This window comes from Phyllobates terribilis, unplaced genomic scaffold, assembly GCF_046119375.1.
Source record: "Phyllobates terribilis strain yellow unplaced genomic scaffold, ASM4611937v1 Scaffold_5__5_contigs__length_657084704, whole genome shotgun sequence".
Classification (NCBI taxonomy): domain Eukaryota; kingdom Metazoa; phylum Chordata; class Amphibia; order Anura; family Dendrobatidae; genus Phyllobates; species Phyllobates terribilis.
The window spans coordinates 1,961,224-1,987,304 of NW_027362765.1; the positions used below are offsets into that span (position 1 = coordinate 1,961,224).

General features: G+C 47.4%; 1 protein-coding gene across 2 annotated transcripts; it reads left to right on the plus strand.

Moving 5' to 3' along the window:
- The first annotated feature begins 2,211 nt into the window (after window positions 1-2,211).
- LOC141270851 (uncharacterized) lies at window positions 2,212-10,180 on the plus strand. 2 transcript variants are annotated; one of them, XM_073680948.1, is made up of 8 exons: window positions 2,219-2,298; window positions 3,068-3,147; window positions 5,343-5,480; window positions 5,610-5,753; window positions 5,836-5,959; window positions 6,043-6,140; window positions 6,339-6,417; window positions 8,333-10,180. In XM_073680948.1, exons 3-8 carry the CDS (start codon window positions 5,403-5,405, stop codon window positions 9,268-9,270), a joined length of 1,461 nt encoding a protein of 486 aa, XP_073537049.1. In that variant the 5' UTR covers window positions 2,219-2,298; window positions 3,068-3,147; window positions 5,343-5,402; the 3' UTR covers window positions 9,271-10,180. The 2 variants fall into 2 exon arrangements, with proteins under 2 accessions (XP_073537048.1, XP_073537049.1); XM_073680947.1 differs by lacking the exon at window positions 3,068-3,147 and having other exon boundaries at window positions 2,212-2,298.
- The last annotated feature ends 15,901 nt before the right edge of the window (window positions 10,181-26,081 follow it).

A 26,081-nucleotide genomic window follows, 5' to 3' on the forward strand; every position in this document is an offset into this window, starting at 1 on the left:
ACACACGCGGCTCCGCTCCGTACACCTCGTACACACGGCTCCGCTCCGTACACCTCGTACACATGCGGCTCCGCTCCGTACACCTCGTACACACGAGGCTCCGCTCCGTACACCTCGTACACGCGCGGCTCCGCTCCGTACACACGCGGCTTTGCTCCGTACACCTCATACACACGCGGCTCCGCTCCATACACCTCGTACACACGCGGCTCCGCTCTGTACGCCTAATACACACACGGCTCCGCTCCGTACACCTCGTACACATGCGGCTCCGCTCTGTACACCTCGTACACACGCGGCTCCGTACACCTCGTACACACGCGGCTCTGCTTCGTACACCTCGCACACAAGCGGTTCTCTGCTCCGTATACACAAGGCTCCGCTCCATACACCTCGTACACACGCGGCTCCGCTCCGTACGCCTCGTACACATGCGGCTACGCTCCGTACAACTCGTACACACGCAGATCCGCTCCGTACACCTCGTACACACGGCTCCGCTCCGTACACCTCGTACACATGCGGCTCTGCTCCGTACACACGTGGCTCCGCTCCGTACACCTCGTACACACGCGGCTCCGCTCCATACGCCTCGTACACGCGTGGCTCTGCTCCGTACGCCTCGCACACACGCGGCTCCGCTCCGTACACCTCGCACACGCGCGGCTCCGCTCCGTACACCTCGCACACGCGCGGCTCCGCTCCGTACACGTCGTACACAAGCGGCTCCGCTCTGTACACGTCGTACACACGCGGCTCCCCTCCGTACACCTCGTACACACGCGGCTTCGCTCTGTACACGGCTCCGCTCCGTACACCTCGTACACACGTGGCTCCGCTCCGTACGCCTCGTACACACGCGGCTCCGCTCCGTACACCTCGTACACACGCGGCTTCGCACCGTACACCTCGTACACACGCGGCTCCGCTCCGTACACCTCATACACGCGCGGTTCTGCTCCGTACACACGCGGCTCTCTCCGTACACCTCGTACACACACGGCTCCGCTCCGTACACCTCGTACACACGTGGCTCCGCTCCGTACGCCTCGTACACACGCGGCTCCGCTCCGTACACACGTGGCTCCGCTCCGTACACCTCGTACACACGCGGCTCCGCTCCGTACGCCTCGTACACGCGCGGCTCCGCTCCGTACACCTTGTACACAAGCGGCTCCGCTCCGTACACTTCGTACACACGCGGCTCCGCTCCGTTCACCTCGTACACATGCGGCTCCCCTCCGTACACCTCGTACACACGCGGCTCCGCTCCGTACACCTCGTACACACGCGGCTCCGCTCCGTACACCTCGTACACACGAGGCTCCGCTCCGTACACCTCGTACACGCGCGGTTCCGCTCCGTACACCTCGTACACGCGCGGTTCCGCTCCGTACACCTCGTACACGCGCGGTTCCGCTCCGTACACCTCGTACACGCGCGGTTCCGCTCCGTACACCTCGTACACGCGCGGCTCTGCTCCGTACACACGCGGCTTTGCTCCGTACACCTCGTACACACGCGGCTCCGCTCCATACACCTCGTACACACGCGGCTCCGCTCTGTACGCCTCGTACACACACGGCTCCGCTCCGTACGCCTCGCACACACGCGGCTCCGCTCCGTAAACCTCGTACACACGAGGCTCCGCTCCGTACACCTCGTACACACGCGGCTCCGCTCCGTACACCACGTACAGACACGACTCCACTCCGTACGCCTCGTACACGCGCGGCTCCGCTCCGTACGCCTCGTACACGCGCGGGTCCGCTCCGTACGCCTCGCACACGCGCGGCTCAGCTCCGTACGCCTCGCACACGCGTGGCTCCGCTCCGTACGCCTCGTACACGCGCGGCTTAGCTCCGTACGCCTCGCACACTCGTGGCTCCGCTCCGTACACCTTGCACACGGGTGGCTCCGCTCCGTACACCTCGTACATACACGGCTCTGCTCCGTACGCCTCGTACACGCGCGGCTCCGCTCCGTACGCCTCGTACACGCGCGGCTCTGCTCCGTACACCTCGTACACACGCGGCTCCGCTCCGTACACCTCGTACACACGCGGCTCTGCTACATCCACACTGTAAACCCCTCCTGACCCCACACATAAACTTCAGCTATTCCAGCACCATGACAACCAACACAGCAGAGTCCTTTATCCACTGAGGCCCCTGATCATGTGACCCCTGACTCCTCCCCTCCTGTGACCTCATCACAGCTCCTGTGCGCACAGAGCAGCCATATATGTGGTGGCGGCTCTGCAGGTGGAGGTATGTGGTGGCGGCTCTGCAGGTGGAGGTATGTGGAGACCCCATTACTGGAGCATTAATACTAGATATATATTGCACAGGGGATATCGCAGCCGATTCCCTCTAGAATAATCCTGGAATCGCAGCATTAGATGATTATTTCTCTGCAGTTTCTCTAGGACATAATACATTACACTCCCTTGTGTTGGGTCATTATCGGGCTCCTATCTTTATAGTGAGTCTATGCGGTGACATCCAGGAGGCTCCACACAATTCAGGAACTCCAATGGGGACATTACGGCTCGTTCACCATGGCTGCATCAGTGGACATGTATGTGGTCTCTGGACCGGCCGTCTCTTCTGTATTTGTAGGTTTATGGAGCTGACACTATAGTGTTTAGGGCGTAGGATTGTGCGTTCACAAAGCCACTGATAGTTGTTAAAATTGTTACAAATATCAGGGAATACTTGGTCAATAATCTCCAGTACTGAGGACGCCATTTTGTAAAAGTTTTCCGGGAAGGAGATTAAGCCGGTAGTGGAATCTGTAGGGTACCTGTCGTTTCTGAGGCATAGTACGTGGGGTGTAAATTTGTCCGCAGTAGTATTTCCCATCAAGTGAACCCGCATATTAGTAGTCAGAGTAGCTCCTGAATATGTCTCCATCCTGAAAAGGGTCACCTTGCCGTGGTTGGATGGCTGTTATGCTTTTAAGATCAAAAACTGTGCTCACTAAGAGCCCTATGTTATGTAAATGCACTTTTGCTTTTTTACTTATTTAGTTACAGCAGGGTTTATGATCACTTTGTTCCTTGTAGGTTTTGCATATGTCTCCATAGATAAGAAGATATTAAACAGGCATTCAGCTCGTCTGCTGGCGTTGCTCCCTTAAGAACAGGTAACGTTTGGCAGAAGTCACCTGTAAAAAGTACAATTCCCCCCATTAAGCGATTGGATTCCTGCAGATCTTTCAAGGTGCGATTGAGGGCCTCGACAGCTTTCTTGTGCGCCATGGTAGATTCATCACAGACAATTAATTTGCAAGTCTGTAATTCTTTAGCTTTCCCTGAGCCCTTAGTGTAATTACAGACAAGAGTTTCCAACAGCACTAGATTCAAGGGCAATCCTAGTACTGAATGAGCCGTGCGCCCTCCATCTTTAAGAGTGGCCGCAATTCCAGATGAAGCATCGGCCAGAGCAATGTTATTGTTTGAGCGAATTTCTGCGAGCAGCAAACTAATTAAGAATATTTTACCGATACCTCCTGGTCCATCAAAGAAAAACAGTCTCCCATTTCCACTTTAAATCTGATCTGTAATTGCCAAATACGCCAATCTTTGGTCATCAACCAAATGAGGCTTATTCAATGTGACAAATTCTTTCAACCTTTCCAAATCATAGCTTTTGTTTTGCAGAATATCTCTGTCCATAACATCAAAGGCTGGTCGAACTGGTGCTCGTAAACCAAATTCTATTAGAGTTTTACTATTGATACACTTGCACCTTTCTTCTAGCGTCAAGAGGACTTTGGTGAATATGTCGGCAGTGAAATTTAAGCCTAAATCTGGATTAACTCTCCTGTGCACTCTCAGAATATCTTCGCTAAGATATTCTTTGTATTTTTCCCAAAGAGCACAGGGGTTAGAAGGTGCACAGGTTGTAATTATTATAGCGAACAGGTTTCAAAGTTGAGGTGGAAAGTGAGTGAGAGACATTTTCTGCAATGTCATGTCCCAGTGTTGACCATCTTCGATCAGACCACACTTTTGCCATGCCTCCCTGTAAGATTGACACAGCTCACCACCAACTGTTTTTAAATCTGTGAAAGACACTGGCCCATGGACAGTGTGACGCAGTAAACGTAGGTAGTAACACTCTGCGTTGTTTGGATGAAGTGTGTACACGCGTCTAAGAGCATCACTAGAACCTCCGTCCCATCCTTGGACCCTTGCACCTTGTTTCCTTTTGCAAAATACTTTTCTCAACTTATTCCATGTATAATATTTTTGGAACGTCTGAATATAATAAAGTCCTCGCAAATGGACCTGCTTGACACAGGAGGAAGAAAGCTGTTAATGTTGTATTAGGTAGTTGAGTCGCTCTTTCTTCTAAATTGTTGGTAGTGAAATAAACTCGTTGCCCATTTTCAAGATGGATGCTGAGATGAACTAAAGTCAGATGTCTTTCATGGATGGGAAAATTTAGTAATCGCCACATGGATTCGTTACTACTTATATAGTTCCCATTTTTGATTGTGTAACTGAAACACTGCCATATCACTGTCTTTGTTAGCTGATTTGCAAGTACATTTGACTCCACAGAATTACAATATTTCACGTTAATGTGCGCGTCAAACATTTTTCAAAATAAGGTACAACCCATCGATTATTTCATTAGCTTTGTGCTGATTAACCCTTTTAAATCTGATTGTTGCAGTAGATCCTCGCTGTTCAGGTTTCCATCTTCTGTAAAGAGCAACTCTTTGATCGCTGTCGCTCTAATTCTTTAAGATCCTTTGGGCTAAAACTGTAGTTTTGCATTTAACACACAGACACCCATTTTCTCCTTTATTTCTATACAGTCTAAATTCAGAGGGCCAAATCTCATGAATGGGGTAAATTTCGTGTGTTTTAATGTTTTCAGTATTTTTAGTCTGGTGATAAAGACGGGCCGTGCAAAATTTCACTCAAACCTTGTGAAAAATGTGTTTTTTTTTCAAACTGGTTCCACACACAGATTTACTGCTTTATATATATGGATGTAAAGAGGAAAACTAAATACCATAAAATTATAAATCTCCTCATATGTTTCCACTTATTATGTCCAGTACTTGTATTATTATTATATCAGTAAATGATTCCAGAATTTGTGTTATGCAAGATGAGTCTAAGAGAAGAGTCTTCAGCTGCCGACTCCGAGGAAGAAACTGTTTGTTGTCTGTGGCCTAAAATATATAGGTTTTATTAGTAGATATAAGGAAGAAAACTAAATACTGTAAAATAATAAATCTCATATGTTTCCCTTATCATCTCCAGTAATTGTATTATTACACAGGATTTTTATGATGTTACATTGGCTCATCTTCTCATTCAGGTCTCTACAATATCAAATCTTCTAAGTTTACCCATTTTTACCCAAATTTACCCATCAAAGATGGATATGGACAGAGACAAGATGGCGGAGAGGATATTACACCTCACCCTAGAGATCCTCTTCCGGCTTACTGGAGAGGTGAGAGATTCTGATGACATCACATTACATCATTCTTATCTATGGGAATAACAGATGGACAGAACTGGAGAGGTGAGGACTCTGGAAATGTCTGGAGTGAGATTTATTAATGTGTCTCTCCATAACCAGGATTACATAGTAGTGAAGACCTCTAGTGAGCGCTGTCAGGACCCAATCACGGGGCCTCTACCTCACCCCCTGATACATAAGGACATCAATGACCAGAAGATCCTAGAACTCACCTACAAGATGATTGAGCTGCTGACTGGAGAGGTGACACTGCTGGGAATGCTGGGACATTATACAGTAATGCTATGAAGGGGTCGGGGGATGACGGTATCATTATATGTGTCAGGTTCCTATAAGGTGTCAGGATGTCGCTGTCTATTTCTCCATGGAGGAGTGGGAGTATTTAGAAGGACACAAAGATGTGTACAAGGATGTCATGATGGAGGTTCCCCAGCCCCTCACATCACCAGGTAATAGACAGGACTAAGTACCCATATCCTATAATTATCTGTATGTCAAGAATGAATTCAGTCCCTGTATGTGTTTCCTCCAGATCTATCCAGTAAGAGGACAACACCAGAGAGATGTCCCCATCCTCTTCTTCCACAGGACTGTAAACAAGAAGATCCCAATGTTCCTCAGGATCATCAGGTAGATGGAGAGAAGCTGTCATGAGATCTCCCCTATGATGTGTAGATGGCTGTGAAGGTCTTGTGATCAGTCTTGTTTTATCCACCAGTATTATATGTTTTATACTTGTGTAATGATAACGGTGGAGATGGCAGGATTAGAGCTGATCATAGATGGGACTTCTCCATCTGTCTGTGACTTTTATAATATTTGTTTCAGGGTGAAGATCTGACCCATATTAATACTATAGAGGCATATGTAAGGAGTGATGAGCAGTGTAAAGAGGAGATTCCTACAGGTGAGTAGTAACCACTAAATGCAGAGAAGTCACAGATTCTTCTCAGTCGTCGGCTGTAGCTGCTTTATATGTGGTGTAGTCCGGCCGTATCACAATCGTGTGATCACCATTTTGCCACCAGAGCATAACTTTCTTCACTAGTTACTCATTTTTTGCTGATGAAGACAGTCGAGTTTGGTCATTTCAGTAGATAAGTTATTGTCTATACTCACAGTTTTGACTACAGTAGTTAGTGCCCAAAATACTCTGATTTAACCCCTTCCTGCAGACAGTTTTGTGTTCCTAATCAGGCCCCATTTTTCAAATCTGACGTGTGTCACTTTATGTGGTGATAACTTTGAAATTCTTCACAAAGGATAATAAGAAACAAATGGACCTTACAAATTATTTTACAACTTCTCTTGAATCCAACAATACCCTATATACGGTTGTATACTACTGTCTGGCACATGGCAGGTTAAGAAGGGAAGGAGCGACATTTAGCTATTTGAATGCAAATCTTGCCAGAATAGTTTGCAGACACAATGCATTGGGGCGCTGTTCGTGGTCGCCTAGCAGGTCAAAAGATGGCCAACACGAACAGGCTTTGCGCTATCTACTCCATTTTCCAGATTCCATGGATTGCTTGGCTCATCATTCTTTAACCCCTCTACATGGATCTGGACTTAGACAGAGATCCCCTAAGCTTGGGCCACAGTGTTACCTAATGTTCTGTGGTGTGAGATGGCAAGAAGAATAGTCAGATAGCCAGGTCAGAACATGGAGGTCAGAGAAAATACAAAATCAGGATAAGCGAGAGTAGTCAGTAAATGGGCCAGGGTCACAACAGGAAACAAATACACAAGCCGGGAGCTGAGCATAGAGGACTGAACCAGAGAACAAGGCTGTACCTGGCCGCTTCCGGCAATATGCTTCAAGCTTTAGTTGGGTGCGGTGCTTTCCAGTTGGCTGAAGCAGAGAGCAGAATTCTCCAGTTGAACAGCACACACACCCATACTGCCAGATTAGATGGTACTACTGGTCCCAGGCACCCTAATCTTAGTGGCTGGAAAGAGCCTGTGCCACCCAGAGCTTCTGGTTATGATGACTTCTATATCACCAGTGCCGCCTGCAGAATGAATAAGGTGGCTCCTGGTGACAGAAGCAGACGTCGAAGGAGCAGGTTCCAGAGGAGATGGGACACCCCATTTGAAGAAGCCCTAATATGACTAAATGTCAGAAAATCAGAGCAGTAGAAATCCCCATAAAGTGACTCCATTTTGAAAATTATAACCCTCAGTGAATGAATCTATAGGAGCTGTGACTATTTTGACTCCCTAGTCACTTTCCGAAAATTAGCACGCAGTGGATGTTGCAAAGAGAAAATTACAAACATGCCATTTTATTTCCCAACACATAGTGCCCAGATTGTGCTCCAGGAGACACACACCGTAAATTAAGTGGGTTCTTCTCATTATAGTAATGTCAAATACATGGATTCTAAATGTGATTTGGGCACAAGGCTCAGAAGCGAGGGGGAGACTTGACTTTGGGAGAGTGAATTTTGCTGGATTGGTTTATAGAAACAAAGTTGCTTTTGAAGAGCCTTTCAGCCACTAATAATGTGGGAACCTCTGTTTTTCCACTGACAGATGATGGACCTGAGTGGGGACTTGTTGGTATTATTTTCACCTATATAACATTATTTGGCTTTTTATTCCATATTTGGGAGGCTGAATGAACAAACAGTTGAACACCACACTCTACTGGTTCATCCTTTGAGGTTTTCTTTTAGACTGTGAACTGTCATTGTCGTGGTGAATAATTCAATTTTTTTTGATCACTTACCATTTTTACAGTTTAAGGAGAAATGTTGAAAAATATATAATTAGAGTATTTTTTATTCAAAAATAATAATTGGTTTTCTTCTTGGCAGATGACTGTACCAAGAGATCAGAAGGAAAGCTGACATCTTCAATTTTTAAATCTGATGATCTTGAGATCCCACAGGATTCAATTGAAGTGAATGCCATTACTCCAGATATACCATCATCCCTTCACAGCAAAGATCTGTCATCTGATCCTTTGAAACAGGTCCTGTCTTCTGATTCATTACCGACTACTAAGGAAAATCAAAGTTGCCAAATAAGCATTAAAAACCAAACTATACCTAATTCAAAGAAGCAATTTTCACGTTCAGAATATGGACATAGTTTTCCCCTTGAAAAGTCTTTTCTTAAACATCAGAACTTTCACACAGCAGAGAATAGATTTTTTTGTTTCAAGTGTGGGAAATGTTTTAACCAGAAATCTCATCTTGATAACCACCTGAAAACCCACACAGGAGAGAAGCCATTTTCTTGTTTAGAATGTGGAAAATGTTTTACATTGAAATTAACTTTTATCAGACATCAGAGAACTCACACAGGGGAGAAGCCTTTTTCATGTTCAGAATGTGGGAAATGTTTTAACCAGAAATCAGATTTGGTTAATCACCAGAGAACTCACACAGGGGAGAAGCCTTTTTTCTGTTCAGAATGTGGGAAATGTTTTAAACAGAAATCACATCTTGATAACCACCAGAAAACCCACACAGGAGAGAAGCCATTTTCTTGTTTAGAATGTGGAAAATGTTTTACAAAGAAATCAAGTTTTATCAGACATCGGAGAACTCACACAGGGGAGAAGCCTTTTTCATGTTCAGAATGTGGGAAATGTTTTAACCAGAAATCAGATCTGGTTAAGCACCAGAGAACTCACACAGGGGAGAAACCTTTTTCCTGTTCAGAATGTGGGAAATGTTTTAACCAGAAAGCGCATCTTGATAGCCACCAAAGAACTTACACAAGGGAAAAGACATTTTCATGTTCTTAATGTGGGAAATATTTTACATGGAAATCAACTCTTAATAGACTTCAGAGAAGTCACACAGGGGAGAAGCCTTTTTCATTTTTAACCAAAAATTGTCTCTTCTTAAAGGGGTTGCCCACTACTAGGACAACTATTTCTCATTCCTCATGTTTGGCCTTATTAAAATAAAAACACTCATACGCCCCTCCCATTGTGGCGCCGTTCCATTGGTGTCACAACTTGTGTTTCTGGGGCTCACATAATGTTGTTACATCATACAATCCTTCTTCCAATCAACCCGGCCTTCGGACCGATTGAACATCAACAGGAAGGACATGGCCTGGACATAGCACCAAGAGAACGCACACACTGAGAGCACTCTCTTCAGACCATGTTCCTGGGGAATTATAAACAGCCTCAAATATGATGTCCGATATGGGAAAGAAAGACTAGATCGGAGGTAAATCTGAGGTCCTCCACCTCCTTCAGCATGTCTGGTATTCAGTGTTTCTTATGGAAGGTCTTATCTTCCTGCTCCGGAGCTATTACTGCCTCACCTCAGCGTGGAAAAAGAAGCAGTCTTAACCCTCATGATGCCAGACAGCTCCAGCCTGTAAGTCCTGCACCAGCTTCTCTCTTAATGTAGGCCTCACAAGAAAACAGCTACACAAATCTCCCTGTACTCTCACCGAAGCCGACATACTGAGCAGTGCTTGCTTCACAGGGACATTTACCTCCCAGCCACAGGGGATTCTGATATGGGGAGCACCATAATTGATTTGTATTTCATATTTTGTCTATCCCTACTAAACAAGGCTATATACATGCAAAGGCTGGAGACCACATACAAAACTGAAATATGTCCCTTCACTTCTAGCCTGTCACAGCTTACTGACAAGGTACAGAGATTAGAGGCGGATGTCGTACAAGTTGTGGCCATCAAAATGCTCAGAAACTAACACTGGATCTTCACAGCCAGCAAATAAACAGTCTGTTTAATTTGGTTGATGACTGTGAAGACACGAGGTCTTCCGTGGGTGTAACGCTACTCAGACAACACAGGGTGTGGGTAAAACAGTGTAGCAATACTTTATTGAACCACAAAGTGGACAATAAACAGATAGAACAGTCCCAGCAAATACCCTAGATGGTACAACATTACACTGTCTCATCCCTCCGCTGGCCCGCCTGGGATAGAACAGCTGCAACTTTGGGATTTCCAGGGTCATCTACCTCAATCAGTGGTCCCCCGCTTTTGGCGGGCCCCCACAGAGAGGAAGTAGCGGCAAGCTTAGGAAGTTGACAGTCCATCTAGGTACAAGGCCAGGAGACCCGAGGATCCCAACCTGGCCTATCCAAGAGCTTCCATGGGGCCAGATAATTGCCTGGTCCCAATCTGGCTTCTCCAAATGTCTCTCTGGTTCAGCAATGGTCAATGGATCCCTTCTGTATTCCTGAAGTTGGGGCCGTAGTCCTCTAAGCTGACATGCTGTAGAATGACACCGAATAGAGGCAGAAACACCCTTTTTATAGTTCACAAATGTCCTTGCAGCCATCATTCACAGGTCAAGGGTCAGAAATGAAGGTGGAAGGGACTCATGACTCATTGTTTGAGCATTTAATTAACTTGCATAGTTTGTCCTTCATTGCTCGGCAAATATACAACTCCCTGGCTGGTATAATACGTAATCAGCAGATTATCAAACAGTATTGCTCCATGACACTATCTTGCAAGATTTGCAAACAATAAGTTGCAATACATCTCAACTCAAGTGTCAGCATTCAGGATTATTCAAACAGTAGTCTGTGTTAATCAACCAAAGAAGAACACAGGTTAACAGTCAAGATAAAAATAAAGGTATATTGCTCTTGCCCATCAGAAGGTACCATATTGTTCAGACTATAAAGCGCACCGGACCATGAGACGCACCCCAAAGTTTGGAGTGGAAAATAGGAAAAAAAATAATTTTCATAAGATGGGGGTCCGTCTTATAGTCTGAATTGGTATCTTATCTGAGGGGCAGTGGAGTGAGGATCACAGGAGGCAGGGACCTAGAGGAAGCCGGCTGAAGTGGAGGAATGCTGCAGACCCTGGGTGCGAGAAGGTGGTGCTGGTGGAGCAGGATCATAGGGCCCTCCGTTCCCTCCCTCAGGAACCCGGCGGCTGCAGCAGAAGAGGTGAGATGCTACAGGGCCGGTGCCTGTGGCCTGGCTGGGGCCTGGGGCTAGCTGGGGCCGGGAGCTGGCTGGGGTTGGGCTGTGAGCGGCATCAGGCTTTGAGCGGCGTGTTCTGCTTTACGGTGGCCATGGCCATCTTCCTGAAGCTGTGATCTATGGGTAAATGGTCGCTCAAACTCCCATACTGCACATGCGCCGGCTCGGACGGCCATTTTCCTGTAGATCACGACCTCATGAAGATGGGCGCGGCCACCGGAAAGCCACTCTGCTGCACGTCTCACCTCCACTCTGCCTCACCGCCGCTCTGCTGCACCATCTCACCACACCGCCAACAGCATGTCACCTCTTATTCTGCTGCTGCTGGAGGGAGGGAATGGGGGGCCCTGCGATCCCGCTACACCATCATCGCAACTATCCAGTAAGCTACGTTTGGACCATAAGATGCACCCCCATTTTCCTCCCAAATTTGGGGGGGGGGGGAGTGTGTCTTATGGTCCGAAAAATATGGTAGGTCTGGCATAATTAGGAAGAAAAACTGTATTGTCACATACCTCCCCCTTGTTAATTAGCCAGACATGATAGATTTCCTATCACCCTTATCGGGCACAGTCCATCAACTTGTCTTTAAGCACAGACACGAATGTAAGAGGTCTCACCTTCATGAGAACGAAACCTTGTATCATCCATTTTCCTCAAAGCATATTCCATATCTTCCTTGCGAATAAACTCCACAATCCCCATGCCATCATTGTGTACATCAGCATAGCAGACACTTCCAGCTTCTCTCATATGATCTTTTAGATCCTGCCAACTGTAGAAAATCTTTGGCCATGTGTCCAAGGTGCCCGCATTTAAAACAGCTCTGTGAGTTGGACGAATCATTAGTCCTGTTTGCAAACCTTTGTCCTGGTTGGCGTTCTGCTGGGTAGTGGGATAGTCCTGCTGTAATGGCTGGTGGCTGCTTGAATCCTTGATTGAGGGGTTTCCTGGGATCGATGTGCTTATAGAGTCTCTAGTGGGGACAATTGGCTGTGAATTCATCAGCCAATCGGGCAGCTTGCTCTGGGGTTTTGGGCTTCTGGTCGGCTACCCATTTTTGTATTTCTGGGGCCATTTTCTCCATAAGTTGCTAGAGAACGATCACGTCTCGGAGGGCAGCAGCAGAGTGGGCAGCACGACCATCGAACCAACGGTTGCAGTGTCGTCAGAGTTGACTGCCAAATTCTACATAGGAGCTCAGCAGGCAAGACAGAGTCCGGATCTTGGTGCAATATCTCTCGGGGGTGATAGTAAAAAGTGCGAACAGGGTATCCATAATAGTCCAATAGTCCAGGCAGTCCTGAGGCCTAAGTGACTGGACAGCATCCTGTGCCCAGCCAGTCAAACTAGTCCACAGGTATTTAGCCCAGTCAGCTGTGGGTAACTGGTGCATCAGCATCAGGTTCTCAAAATCTTGCAGTTGTTCAAAAATCTCTGTGTTGGACTCATTAAACACTGGTATGTCTCTGCAGCAAAGATGATTGCCTTGGTTGTTGACCATCATTGAAGTAGGGTCCAGTGCTGCCGGTAGGGGTACTGGAACTCCCAAAACCGATTCTATAATACAAGCCCTCTCCTCGCTTGAAGCTCCGGGTCCCAATTGGATCAACAATTCCTGGATTCGAGCTGCTTGGGACTGGGTATTTGATTCCAGATTACTACTGGATCCTGGATTTGGCAAAAAGTTTAATTCCCCTGCATCCACCTCAGTGGAGTTTTCATTGTCATCCACGACATTCAGGGCATCCCAACGGACCAATTCCTGTATCAAATCCGACCGAGTGTCAGTGGCTTGGTATTCGATCAATCGAAGCTGGCAAAGCTTCTGTAGTCTCCATTTACTGTTGCGGCTTTATTTTCCCTCCGGTCCTCCTCCCAAGGCTGGGCTGGTGGGGCTGGACATGGTAGAGTCCAAAACCTGCTGTGTATGCCTCACCTGTGGTCTGCTGGGTCTGTCTATATGACTCCCTGGTTGTGGAGCCCTTTGCACAGTGTGTGCTAACACCAGTCCCCTGCAACTTCCCTAGAACCGCTGGGCTGAGTAGTATCCCATTGTTGCCACCAAAATGTGAAGACACGGGGTCTACTGTGGGCATAACACTACTCAGACAACACAGGGTGGCAATACTTTATTGAACCACAAAGCAGACAGTAAACAGATAGAACAGTCCCAGCAAATGCCCAAGATGGTACAGTATTACACAGTCTCACCCTTCCGTTGGCCCACCAGGGATAGAACAGCTGCGACTTTGGGACTTCCAGGGCCATCTACCTCAACCAGTGGACCCCAGCTTTTGGCAGGCCCCACAGAGAGGAAGTAGCGGCAAGCTTAGGACAGTCCATCAAGGTCAGGAGACCCAATGGTCCCACCCTGGCCTCTCCGAGAGTTTCCATGGGGCCAGATGATTCTCGGAATGTCTCTGATTCAGAAATGGTCAACGGATCCTGTGAAGAATGGCACCAGAGAGATCCTGCAGAATCCCACCACTGCCACCACATGTGCGGGATCCACACCTCGCCACCCACCTGACAATTATGTCCAACGGAACACGTGATACGGATCTGCTCTTTGCACCAACATGATGTTTCGCATCCCCTCGGGACGTGTAAGGTCAGATTGGTACAGTTCTACACAGACACCCCCTGTCCCCAGTACAGGAAGGTACCGGGAATGAGAAGATTTGGCCCACTCAGTCACTAATGTGGCACCACTCTCGCTCACACCCCTGACGGGCTGAGAGACCACTTTACTTGCCCTAGTGGTGCAAAATCTTGTCGGCCTGGTAGAGCTGCCACCAGTTTCTATTAATTAGCTATAACAGGAATTATATTGGGCCAGAAACCAGCCCCGGTAGCGTGTTCAATGGACCGAACAGCAGACATGAGGATTCATGGATCGAAATAAAAGAGCAGCCCAAGGATAAATTATATATTTAATTGCCTTAAGGGCACACTAGACAATACACTACATACATAAGGGTTATACATACATAAGGGTCAGAGATGCAAACACAATAGTAATGGTACAAAAGATATAAGCAGATATTAAGAGTCAGTTACCAATCAGATGGCAGGCCTGGCTTGCTGGGGAGGGGCTGCCACATGGGAGGCTTGTGGGTCCCTCTCTTTTTTCTGTGACTTCCCTTACATGATGTATCGTTGCAACCTCCCAGAGAAAAAGCCCTGAGCTATAGCTGCAGGAGCTTTTAACCTCTCTGGGTCATTCCCTCTCCTGCTCCCTGGCTGGACCTAAATCTCCACCCTAGCCTCCCTCAGCTATAAATTCCAAAAACTAAAATGCGTTATACTTCCTTAATGGACGGTCCTAGTTCTGGTGTCATCGGATCCAGTCAGACCCCTGCTGCGCTTTGAGACCAAACACAGTGGCCCTAGGGGTTTCCAAAAGGCTGTGCCGGGTATCTCCCCATCCCTACATGCTAGACAGGGGTGGAAGTCAGGGTGACATTCCCATTCTCTTGGGATCTTGAAGATCTAGGTTATGAATAACTATGACATACAGTATTTCCATAACTCGGTGTTGAATTGTAATTGACACAAAGGGAAAGCCGCATGGCTTGGATCTCCAGGGAGTCTTCCTGTTGTAGCCCAACAGCAAGGTGGTAGGGGTGTAACTCCTTGGCTGGGAGCTGCTATGAGATATTTGTCACTCACTACTGTACAACTGTACACTGTAGACCTTTATAATCCCCTGGTAAACAGGATGCAATGATGATGGGATTATATCTCCAATATTCTTCAAACCTCTCCCCTTTAGAGGGCACTAGGGGGCAGCGCATGCCCGTCCGCAACTTCCCCTTGCTAATAAGGGAAATAATAATTGCCATGGCTGCTGCCATTTTTATGGCAAATGGCGAAGTGGTACTGCTGGAACGCGAGGCTGCAGGGCTCACACAATTGCCTGACATTACTTCTCCATCGTGGAGTAGGCCACCTCCCTTGGCAGGAGCTTCCGACTCAGGTACAAAACAGGGTGTTCATGGCCCGTAGTGTTGACCTGTCTGAGCACAGCACTGAGGCCAAAGTCACTGGCGTCGGTCTGCACTACAAACAGCTGTGTAAGGTCGGCTGGCGGTAGTACCGGGGAGCTAGAAAGGGTGGTCTTCAGCCCCCGGAAGGTCGTCTCACAGTAGTTTGTCCAATCGACTGCGAAGGGCAGCTTCTTCTTGGTGAGGTCCGTCAGGGGCTTCGCCAGTCTACTATAGTGAGGGACGAACCTCCCACAGTACCCGACGGTGCCCTGGAAGGACATCACCTGTTTCTTGATCCTGAGGGTGGGCCAGGATGTGATGACATCCACCTTCCTGGGCTCTGGCTTTAGAGCTCCCCCACCTACCCGGTGTCCCAAGTAGTGGACCGCACTCATACCCAGCTGGCACTTTTCCAGCTTAATGGTCAAACCTGCCCATTGTATCCGCCCAAGCACTTGTGCCAGATGCTCCAAGTGATTCTCCCAGGTGGAACTGAAGATGGCAATGTCAACCAGGTACGCGGCCGCGTACCCCTTGAGTCCCTTGAGCAGTGCATTGACCATCTGCTGCCAATGCCAATTGGCATGACCGTGGACTCGTACAGTCCAAATGGGGTGATAAAGGCAGAGCATTCCTGTGCCTCAGGGGAATCTGCCAATATCCCCGGCTCAAATCCATGATGGTCAGGTACTTGGCCCTGGCCAACTGATCGAGCTGGTCATCGATGCACTGCATTGAATACGGATGACCGTGACAGCATGGAGCCTCCTGTAGCCCACATAGAACTGGGTTGTCTGGTCCTTCTTTGGGACAAGGACCACAGGCGAGGCCCAAGCGCTGCTGGATGGTTGGATGACCCCCAGCTTCAGCATCTCGTCAATCTCCTGGCGCGTGTGCTGCTGTACCTATAGGGAGACCCGATATGCTGAATGCCGGATTGGGGGGTGATCCCTGATGCACACATGATGGACGGCCGACTCTGTCCTTCCAGGCTTGTTGTTGAACAAATCCCGGAAGGGGTGTAGGGTTGCCCACAGCTGGGAATCGTTTGTCCGACAACAGCTGGTGGCAAACCTCCCCATCCTCGATTGTCCCGCCCTAGCCTGGGCGAGCATGTCAGTTCTCCGCATCTCCCTTCTCTGGCAGGTTGCATATGGGGAGAGCACAGGCTTCTTGCTCATGATGTGCTCTCATCGTTTTTATGTGGAAGGCCTTCCGCCTTCCCCGGGCATGGTCCAGGGTGACCAGGTACGTTACGGCGTTGAGCATGAGGTACAGGCCTTCCCAGGCCACCTAAAGCTTGTCCTGGGGTACGGGGACCAGTATCCACACCTTGTACCCACCTGGTAGGTCCTCTCACAAGCATTCTGGTCATACCATCTCTTCTGGTTGGCATGGGCTCGCGTCATATTATCGTGCACCAGTTGCGCCAAGGCCTGCATTTTGTCACGGAAGCGCACAACATATTCGATGACTAACACTCCAGGGGTGGTTAAGTCCCCTTCCCAGACCTCCTTCATCAGAGCCAGTGGGCCTCGCGTATGCCTGCTGTACAGGAGTTCAAAGGGGGAGAACCCCATTGTGGCCTGTGGAACCTCCTGGTAGGCAAATAGCAGGTGTGGGAGGTATCGCTCCCAGTCGTCCCGTAGAAGTCGTCCAACATCTTAAGGATCTACTTCAGGGGGCCATTGAACCATTCGCACAGGCCATTGGTCTGGTCTGTGAGTGGTACAGGCTGGTCACCAAATGTTGCACCTGCATTTGCTTACAGAGGGACTCCATCAGCTGCGACATGAACTGGGTTCCCCGGTCAGTGAGCATCTCCTGGGGAAAACCTACTTGGGTGAAAATCTCCAGTATGGCGGTGGCCACCTTGTCGGCCCGAATGGATGACAAAGCTACCGCTTCCAGGGAACCGGGTGGCATAGTCTACTATCGTCAGTATAAAGCGTTTCCCAGAGCTGCTGGGAGTGGCCATCGGGTCAACTAAATCCACAGCCACCCTCCTGAAAGACTCTTCAATGATGGGCAGAATTACCAGTGGGGCTTTGGAGTGGCGCCCCTCCTTCCCCACCCTCTGACAGGTGTCACACGACAGGCAGTAGGCAGTCGCCTCGGCCCCCATCCTTGGCCAGTAGAAATGCTGGGCTAGCCTGGGATTGTTCTTAGTGATCCCTAGATGTCCAGCCATCGGAATCTCATGCGACATCTGCAACAACTCCGCCCTGAACGTATAGGGTACCACTAAACTGTAGGTCCCTGGGCCACACCTCCGGTGAACCTCGCTGGGCCGTTACCTGGTATAGCCGTCTTTGGTCCCAGACCACCCACTCGAGGATTGAGTCCGAGGGAGGCTGTGCCGCCTGCTCCTTAAGAGCTTTCAGGCTGTCATGAGTCTCAAATGCCACCTGAAACCCCTGACTGGACGTGGCCAGAATAGACGAGACTGCCACGCCTTCTGTCAGTTCACCGGGACCTGTCTCTTGGCCTCCATCTGACCCGGCAGCCATTTGGTCGGAAGGGGAGAAGCCGAGGGACTACTGGGGCCTGGGTGCCACCACTGTGCGTGACAGCAGCTACGGCCGCTGCGACTGTGGGTAGCGCCTGCTTCTCTTTTGCTTCTGACCAAGTCACCGGTCTAAACCGACTACCCTGACCCTCTGATATCTCGGTTGTGGAGGAACCCTGCAATGTGGCCTTACCTGGGAGCTCTACCTCTCCTGGGACTGCCCCACCCTCCATTGCATGCTCCCCCTCCGAAGCTGTCAACCCCCTGTCTGTCTCCTCTGTGACAACCTCACAGCACAAACTGTTCCAGCATGCCTACTGGCCACACTCTAAGGCCTTATCACAGCTGACTTGATTGATCTCCTCCCCCCTGAGGGGAGAGGGACACAGTACATCACCCACCCCCACATTCCTATCAGTAGGCATGTTAATAACATTGGCATCAACAGGGGTGGACATGACGTTGTCTGGAGGGTCAGGCCTTGGGGGTTCAGTGGCCACATAGTGGGACACTAGCCACCCCAAGTCTCACCCAACAAAACACTGGCGAGAATGTTCGTAGTTACCCCCACCTCCCGCACTCACCTCCCGGCGCCCCAGTCTAAATACACCTTGGCGACGGGCAGTGCCGGCTCGATGCCTCCAATCCTGGAGATGGCGAGAGTTTTCCCAGGTATCAAATCCTGGAGTGACACCAGTTCAGACCGCACAAGAGTCATATCAGCACTGGTGTCTTGCAGTCCCATGGCCCTGGCATGGCCTATAACGATGGTCTGAAGGTTGTCAAGGGACCTCCAACCACCCCCACTCACGCACAAAACAGTGGATGCTTTCTGGGATGGGGACGGGCCCTTCTGGCACTGGAGACACATGGCTTTGAAGTGGCCCGGCTGTCTGAAAAGGTGACACAGTTGGGATTCCCCTACCGGCGTGGAGAGGAAAGCATTGGTAGGTGCTCCCTTAGGCCTGGGAGCAGGGAAAGCAGGCACCGCGTTCGTCTTACTGCCTCTGCAGCCGAAAGTTTCTTGGCCTCTGGAGTCCTGTTGTTGGAGTACTCATCAGCAAGTGTCGCTGTTCCAAAGGCCCCCTTTGGCTTCCGGTCGCGGAGGTACTGTTGGAGTTCCTCCGGGCAGTTCCACAGAAACTGCTCAGTCGCAATGAGCTCCTTCAGCTGCTGGATGGTGGTGAGCTCCAGTCCTCTGGTCCATTGATCAATGGCTCTCAGTAGGGCCCACATGTGATCGACCTAGCTGACTGCAGGACCCCACTGCATACTCCAGAGCTTCTTCCGGTATGTCTCAGGGGTCAAGTTGTACAGCTGGACCAAAGCCTGCTTGATGTCCTCATAGCTCAGGGTGGTCTCACTGGGCAGGTACCCAAAGATTTCCAGGGCCTTACCCCTAAGGCGAGGAGTTAAGAACCGGACACACTGGTCCTCAGGCAGATGGTACTGATGGCAGGTTTTTAAAAATGTCAGCAAGAAAGTGTCCAAGTTCCTTCCTTTGTCCAGCAGGGGGAAGTTCTCCACCTGTAGCTTCGGGACTCGGATCTCAGGGGACTCGGGACTGGCTGGGGCCTGCAGCCGGAGCTGGAGCCAAAGAATATTTTCCTGGTGCTCGCAATCCCGCTGATGTTCTGCTGCTGCTGTTGCCTCATGATGCGCTGCTGCCTCGTGACGTTCTGCTGCTGCCTTGTGACGTTCCACTGCAGCTGTGAGGGTCTCATAGGTGGCCTTGTCTCCAGCCTTGAGACTGGCCAGGGCAGCTTGCACAAGGTCATCCACGCCTGCCTGGCTGGGGGGATGGTCAGGTGGTGAGTGGCCACTGCGGGATCGATGACTGGCGACTCTCTCCCTGGGGAGCCTGGGCGGGACTCCCCTTCTTGTGGAGCGACATCGTCTTCCACCTCCACCCCACCATCCGGAGCATTGGCCGTCTCCTTGGTTCTGTCCCTGGTGCCACTGGCTATCCTTGCACTCTGACACCGAACCGCAACCACTGACACCGAACCGCAACCTGCTGCACCCGTACACCTTACAGTATTTGCACTCAGACTGTCTAGTGCTGAGCTGATCTTAAGACCCCAGCTCAAAAGATACTACTGGCAGTCTTTAGTGTCCGCACCCCCTCGGGGATGCATAAGTTCATATTGGTACAGTTATACACAGACACCCCCTGTCCATACAGGTACAGGAAGGCACCGGTAGTGAGAAAAGGTGACCCACTCAGTCATTGACGTGGCACCACACTCTCTCACACCCCTGACAGACGGAGAGGCCCCTCCACTAGCCCCAGTGAAGCTGAACCTTGTCAGCCTGGTAGAGCTGACACCAGTTTCTATTATCTATAACGGGAATTTTATCAGGTTAGAAACTAGCACTGGTAGCGTGTTCGTTGGACCAAACAATGGAAGCGAGGATACGTGGATCGAGGTAAAAGAGCAGCCCAAGGTTAAAGTATATATTTAATTGCCTTAAGTGCACACTAGACAATACACTACATACATAATGGTCAGAGATGCAAACACAATAGTAGTGGTACAAAAAATATAAGCACATATTAAGAGTCAGTTACCAGTCAGATGGAAGACCTGGCTTGTGGGGGAGGGGCTGCCACATGGGAGGCTTGCGGGTCCCTCTCTCTTTCCTGTGATTTCCCTCACACGATATAACATCACAACCTCCCAGAGAAAAAGCCCTGGGCTCTAGCTGTAGGAGCTTTTAACCTCTCTGGGTCACTCCCCCTCCTGCCACCTGGCTGGACCTAAATCTCCACCCCTGGCCTCCGTCAGCTATAAACTCCAAAAATAAAATGGGTTATACTTCCTTAATGGATGGTCCTAGGAAGCCGGTTCTGGTGTCATCGGATCCAGCAGGGCCCCTGCTACGCATGGAGACCAAACACAGTGGCCCTAGGGGTTTCCAAAAGGCTGTTCCGGGTATCTCCCCATCCCTAAGTGCTAGACAGGGCTGGAAGTCAGGGTGATATTCCCCATTCTCTTGGGATCTCGAAAATCTAGGTTATGAATAACTAGGACATACAGTATTTCCATAACTCGGTATTGAATTGTAATTGTCTGACACAAAGGGAAAGCCGCATGACTTGGATCTCTAGGGGGTCTTCCTGTTGTAGCCCAACAGTTAGCTGGTGGGGGTGTAACTCCTTGGCTGGTAGCTGCTGTGAGATATTTATCATTCACTGTCTCTCGGCCCTTTCTCTTCTTAGCTGCAGAAGTGTCCGGTTACAACTGTACACTGTAGACCTTTATAATCCCCTGCCAAACAGGATACAATGATTGACATGAGATTATATCTCCAATATTCTTCACAGATCCTATCTGTATTCCTGAAGCTGGGGCTGTAGTCCCCTAAGCTGACATGCTGTAGAATGACACAGAATAGAGGTAGAGACCCCTTTTTTTATAGTTCACAAATTTCCTTGCAGCCATCATTCACATTTCAAGGGTCAGAAATGAAAGTGGAAAAGGCTCATTACTCATTGTTTGAGTATTTAATCAACTTGCATAGTTTGTCCTCTATTGTTCGGCAAATAAACAACTCCCTGGCTGGTATAATATGTAATCAGCTGATAATCAAACAGTATTACTCCATCACACTATCTTGCAAGATTTGCAAACAATAAGCTGCAATACATTTTAACTCATGTGTCAGCATTCAGGATTATTCAAACAATAGTCTGTGTTAATCAACCAAAGAAGAACACAGGTTAAAAGAGTCAACATAAAAATAAAGGTATATTGCTCTTGGCCATCAGAAAGTATGTCTGGCATAATTAAGAAGAAGAACTGTATTGTCACAATGACTAAGAAAATCATAGTAATATCTGGATAAGGGGTATACCTGAGAGCATCAATGCACAAGCGATCATGCTAACACTATGGACATTATTCAATAATATCCTTGGTGACCATAATGATAAGGAGCTGGAGATCGACAGGGCGCACCCGACATTAGGCAATCATGGCCCAGATCCTGAGCGTCCAAGGGACATTATCTGTCATTTACATTTTATTCAATGTAATAGAGGCCGTTGTGAGGAAAGCAGTCGAGTTGGATCCTGGTGATTTCAATGGAAAATGCATACAATTGCTCACAGATCTATCCTGCATGACACTTGCTAAAAGAAGGTTATTGAAACCACTACTTGATATTCTCCGGAAAAATATTCTGTACTCCTTCGGTACCCTTTCTAGCTGCAGGTCTGAAAAATGGAACATTGTATACTTTGAAAGATCAAAGCGATATGAGACCATTTTGTGATGCTCTGGACATTCCCGGAATCCATATATCTGACTGGCCACCTGCTCCACCATTGCCACAGAGAGTTCCAGCATGTCGCAGAAGGCTTTCAATTGAGCAAGAACTTTATGGTGATGCAGCCAGACGGGAAAGGAACCTGCCAATCATATGAGCTCCTGAAATGAATCTTGTCTTCCCTGATGAGAGACAGTTTGCAGATGCTTACTTATTTCTTTAAGCATATAATAAGATATATCTAAATAGAGCATTGGGTGCCTCTCTTCCACTATACAGAATGTTTCAGTTCATATCTTAATTGTCTCTTCAGAGAGGAAGAGAACTTGAACTCTAGTGCCACCTATTGGAAATAGCAATCCTAAAAGTCAATATTGATCCTTTAACAAGCCTTGTCATATGATTTAGGATAAAAGCCAAGACCAAAAACTCAATTTGCAGACACTGTGTTTCGGGGTACTGCTCCTAGTCAGTGCAAAGTGTGAGAAACACCGTGTCTGCAAATTGAGTTTTTGGTCTTGACTTTTATCCTAAGTCATGTGACAAGGCTCGTTAAAGGGTCAATATTGACTTTTAAGATTGCTACTTCCAATAGGTGGCACTAGAGTTCAGGTTCTCTTCCTCTCTGAAGAGACAATTTGCATATTTCCCAGAGGAGCATTGCGGCTTGAAAAGTCTCCTCACCTGACGTGTTTAGCATGTCACTCTCCGCAAGAAGAAATGTTACTTCTTAGATAAGTTCATATCTTAGAAAGGCATATAAGTTGAGTTCACATTATATTTCTGTAATATCAGGCTGTATTACTTTGCTCGCTATATATTTCATGGTTCCCCCAAATAGGAACCCTAGGACTGAAGGTTTTACTTACACCTGTAAAGACAACCAACAGTTAGGGACTTGCATTGGGATCTGCTTGTTTCGCAATTTCCTACTGTTTTGATATATTCATAATCTATACTTCTTAGACACTGAGAGGTAGACGTTACTATCTACCGTCTATACTTCATCTTTTCTCTTAATCTTTCTCTCTTCCATTCCCCCTTTTTTTCATATAATATGGCACAACTCAAAACTTGCTCATTGAATGTCAGAGGACTTAATGTTCCAGAGAAAGGAGCTCAAGTGTTTTATCATAGGCATAAACAGCACGTACATTTTCTCTTTCTTCAGGAGTCACACTTTAGAGGCGATCATATACTTCAGTTTACTAATAGATATTATTCATCTTGGCGTCACAGTACAAATGCTGTTTCGAAGTCTAAGGTGCTGAGTATAGGCCGATCTGCTGAAAGACTCACTCTGTGTCTCAGACCTTCTTGAGACTATAGACTCATTCACAAATATGAGCATGATGAAAATGCCTTACCATTTAAATTCTCAGTACTAGATATGGGGCCCTCTCGAGAGAATGACCTAAAATGTCCTACACTAAAGTTAATATAAAAGGTGTGGGATAGGGGTAAAAATATTCTGAGGATTGGAAAGTACACAAGATATACTATTTTATGGCACAACTATAACTTACCAGAGCTACAGAAACTAAAAAATGTTAGTGAGTGGGAGGATAGGGGTATATGTTTGGTATCACAACTCTTGAGGAATGGATTATTCAAGAGCTGTGAACAAATAAAGGCAGATTTTAACCTTCCACATAGGGTGTTTTATCAATATCTGAAAATACGTCCTGCGTATAGTACACAATTAGAATAAACGTCATACTGATTGATAGATATCACCCAATAGATACCATTGCTACAGCGGTGGATACAAAAGGTCTAATATCCCTTATTTATAGGCAGTTACTGGCCCTACGTTTGGATCAATATCCTTTGATAGTTAAGAGAGAAATGGAAGGAGGATGTGGGTCCCTTATCTGAGGAGCAATGGGGGAAATACTGGATTTGACACTTAAGCTTTCCTTGTCGAAGTCACTAAGAATGTCCCAAATTCGTCTCATTCATAGGATATATAGATCCCCAAGTATTTTATTTAAAATTTGAATACGAACGGATGACACATGCCCTAGATGTGGTCAAAATGACGCCCACCTGATGCATATGACGTGGGAATGTGTAAATATTGGCGACTACTGGAAGGGGGTGATCGCTCTTGTACTATCTGTATCTGGGATACAACTTCAGTTGGAACCTAAAATCTGTATCCTAGGACTCCTGGGAGAGGACATAGATCCAGACTCCCTTATGGCAGTAGCTAGCTCAAGAATAATATTCCAAGCTGGTAAGTTGTTGGCACTACATTGGATAGACAATTCTCCCCCAACAATAACAGAACTAAAATCCAGGATAAATAGCACTCTATGCTTGGAAAGGGAAGCTTATATTATAATACCGAGCATTATCTGTCATATCAACGGGAGGTAAATAGATGCATCATTGTAAAACAGACGAGAACAAGTACAGAACACTGGTGAGATTACTGTGGAGCATTGTAATGGCGAATCAGATTACTGTGGAGCATTGTAATGGCGAATCAGATACTGTGGAGCATAGTAATGGCGAATCAGATTAGATGGAGCATTGTAATGGCGAATCAGATTACTGTGGAGCATTGTAATGGCGAATCAGATTACTGTGGAGCATTGTAATGGCGAATGAGATTACTGTGGAGCATTGTAATGGCGAATCAGATTACTGTGGAGCATTGTAATGGCGAATCAGATTACCGTGGAGCATTGTAATGGCGAATCAGATTACTGTAGAGCATTGTAATGGCGAATCAGATTAGATGGAGCGTACAAATCCATGATATCCAAGAGCTGGATGTATAACAGATCAATGGCAATGGGAGACGTCTGCATAGAGTCTGATGGAGAACCTGATCGTGAGGCTATAGATGGAGCAAGCATTTCTATCTGTATCAACGAAAAACAGGTAATTAAATTATAATAAACCTGACAAAAACAAATATCTGATGCAGAACTTAATCGTGAAGCTGTGGATGTAGCGGGAATTTCTATCTGTATCAACGAAAAACAAATCATTGAATTATATTGCGAAAAAACTGACAAAAATAAATAGATGAGAAATGGAAGATAAATAAGCTGCAGAACATTGCAATGGAAATACTCAGTCGTTGCTGAAAAATCTTTAAGATATTTGCATCATTTATGTGCGTTCTGCGAAGATGAATCAGCGATGATAGCGCAATATACAGAAAGGCAAATAAGTACACCGGCAAATAATAACCGGAAAAACACAAAATAAATTCAGAAAACCTGGAATGTCACCATATAGATGTCTGCTGGGAATAAACCAGTATGAATTTCATCAATAGATGTAAAACAGGTCATTGCGGAAATTCATTACCCGAAGGGTATTTAGTATTTACACGTCAGATCCAGAAGGCTTCACGCATATTAAGGTGTTTCTGTCTGTTTCCACCCCTTACCGGATAATTAACTTTCTCAAGACCAAAGAAAGAAAAATGTATGAGATCATTATTCTGTATGGACACGACATGTTCTGATGCCCCGGAGTATGTGCTATTAGAACTGTTGATATTTGCTATGTGTTTTTGGGTGGTGCATCCGATATAACGGATGAGACAACATTTACAATAAATGCCGTACACGACAATTCACCGTTGCAATGTTCCACAGTAATTTCACCAGCATTTTGTACATACTTGTTCTCGTCTGTATTACAATGATGCATCTACACTGTGTGCAGAATTATTAGGCTAATGAGTATTTTGATCACATGATACTTTTTATACATGTTGTCCTACTCCAAGCTGCCTAGGCTTGAGAGTCAACTACCAATTAAGTAAATCTGGTGATGTGCATCTCTGTAATGAGGATTGGTGTTGACTAATGACATCAACACCC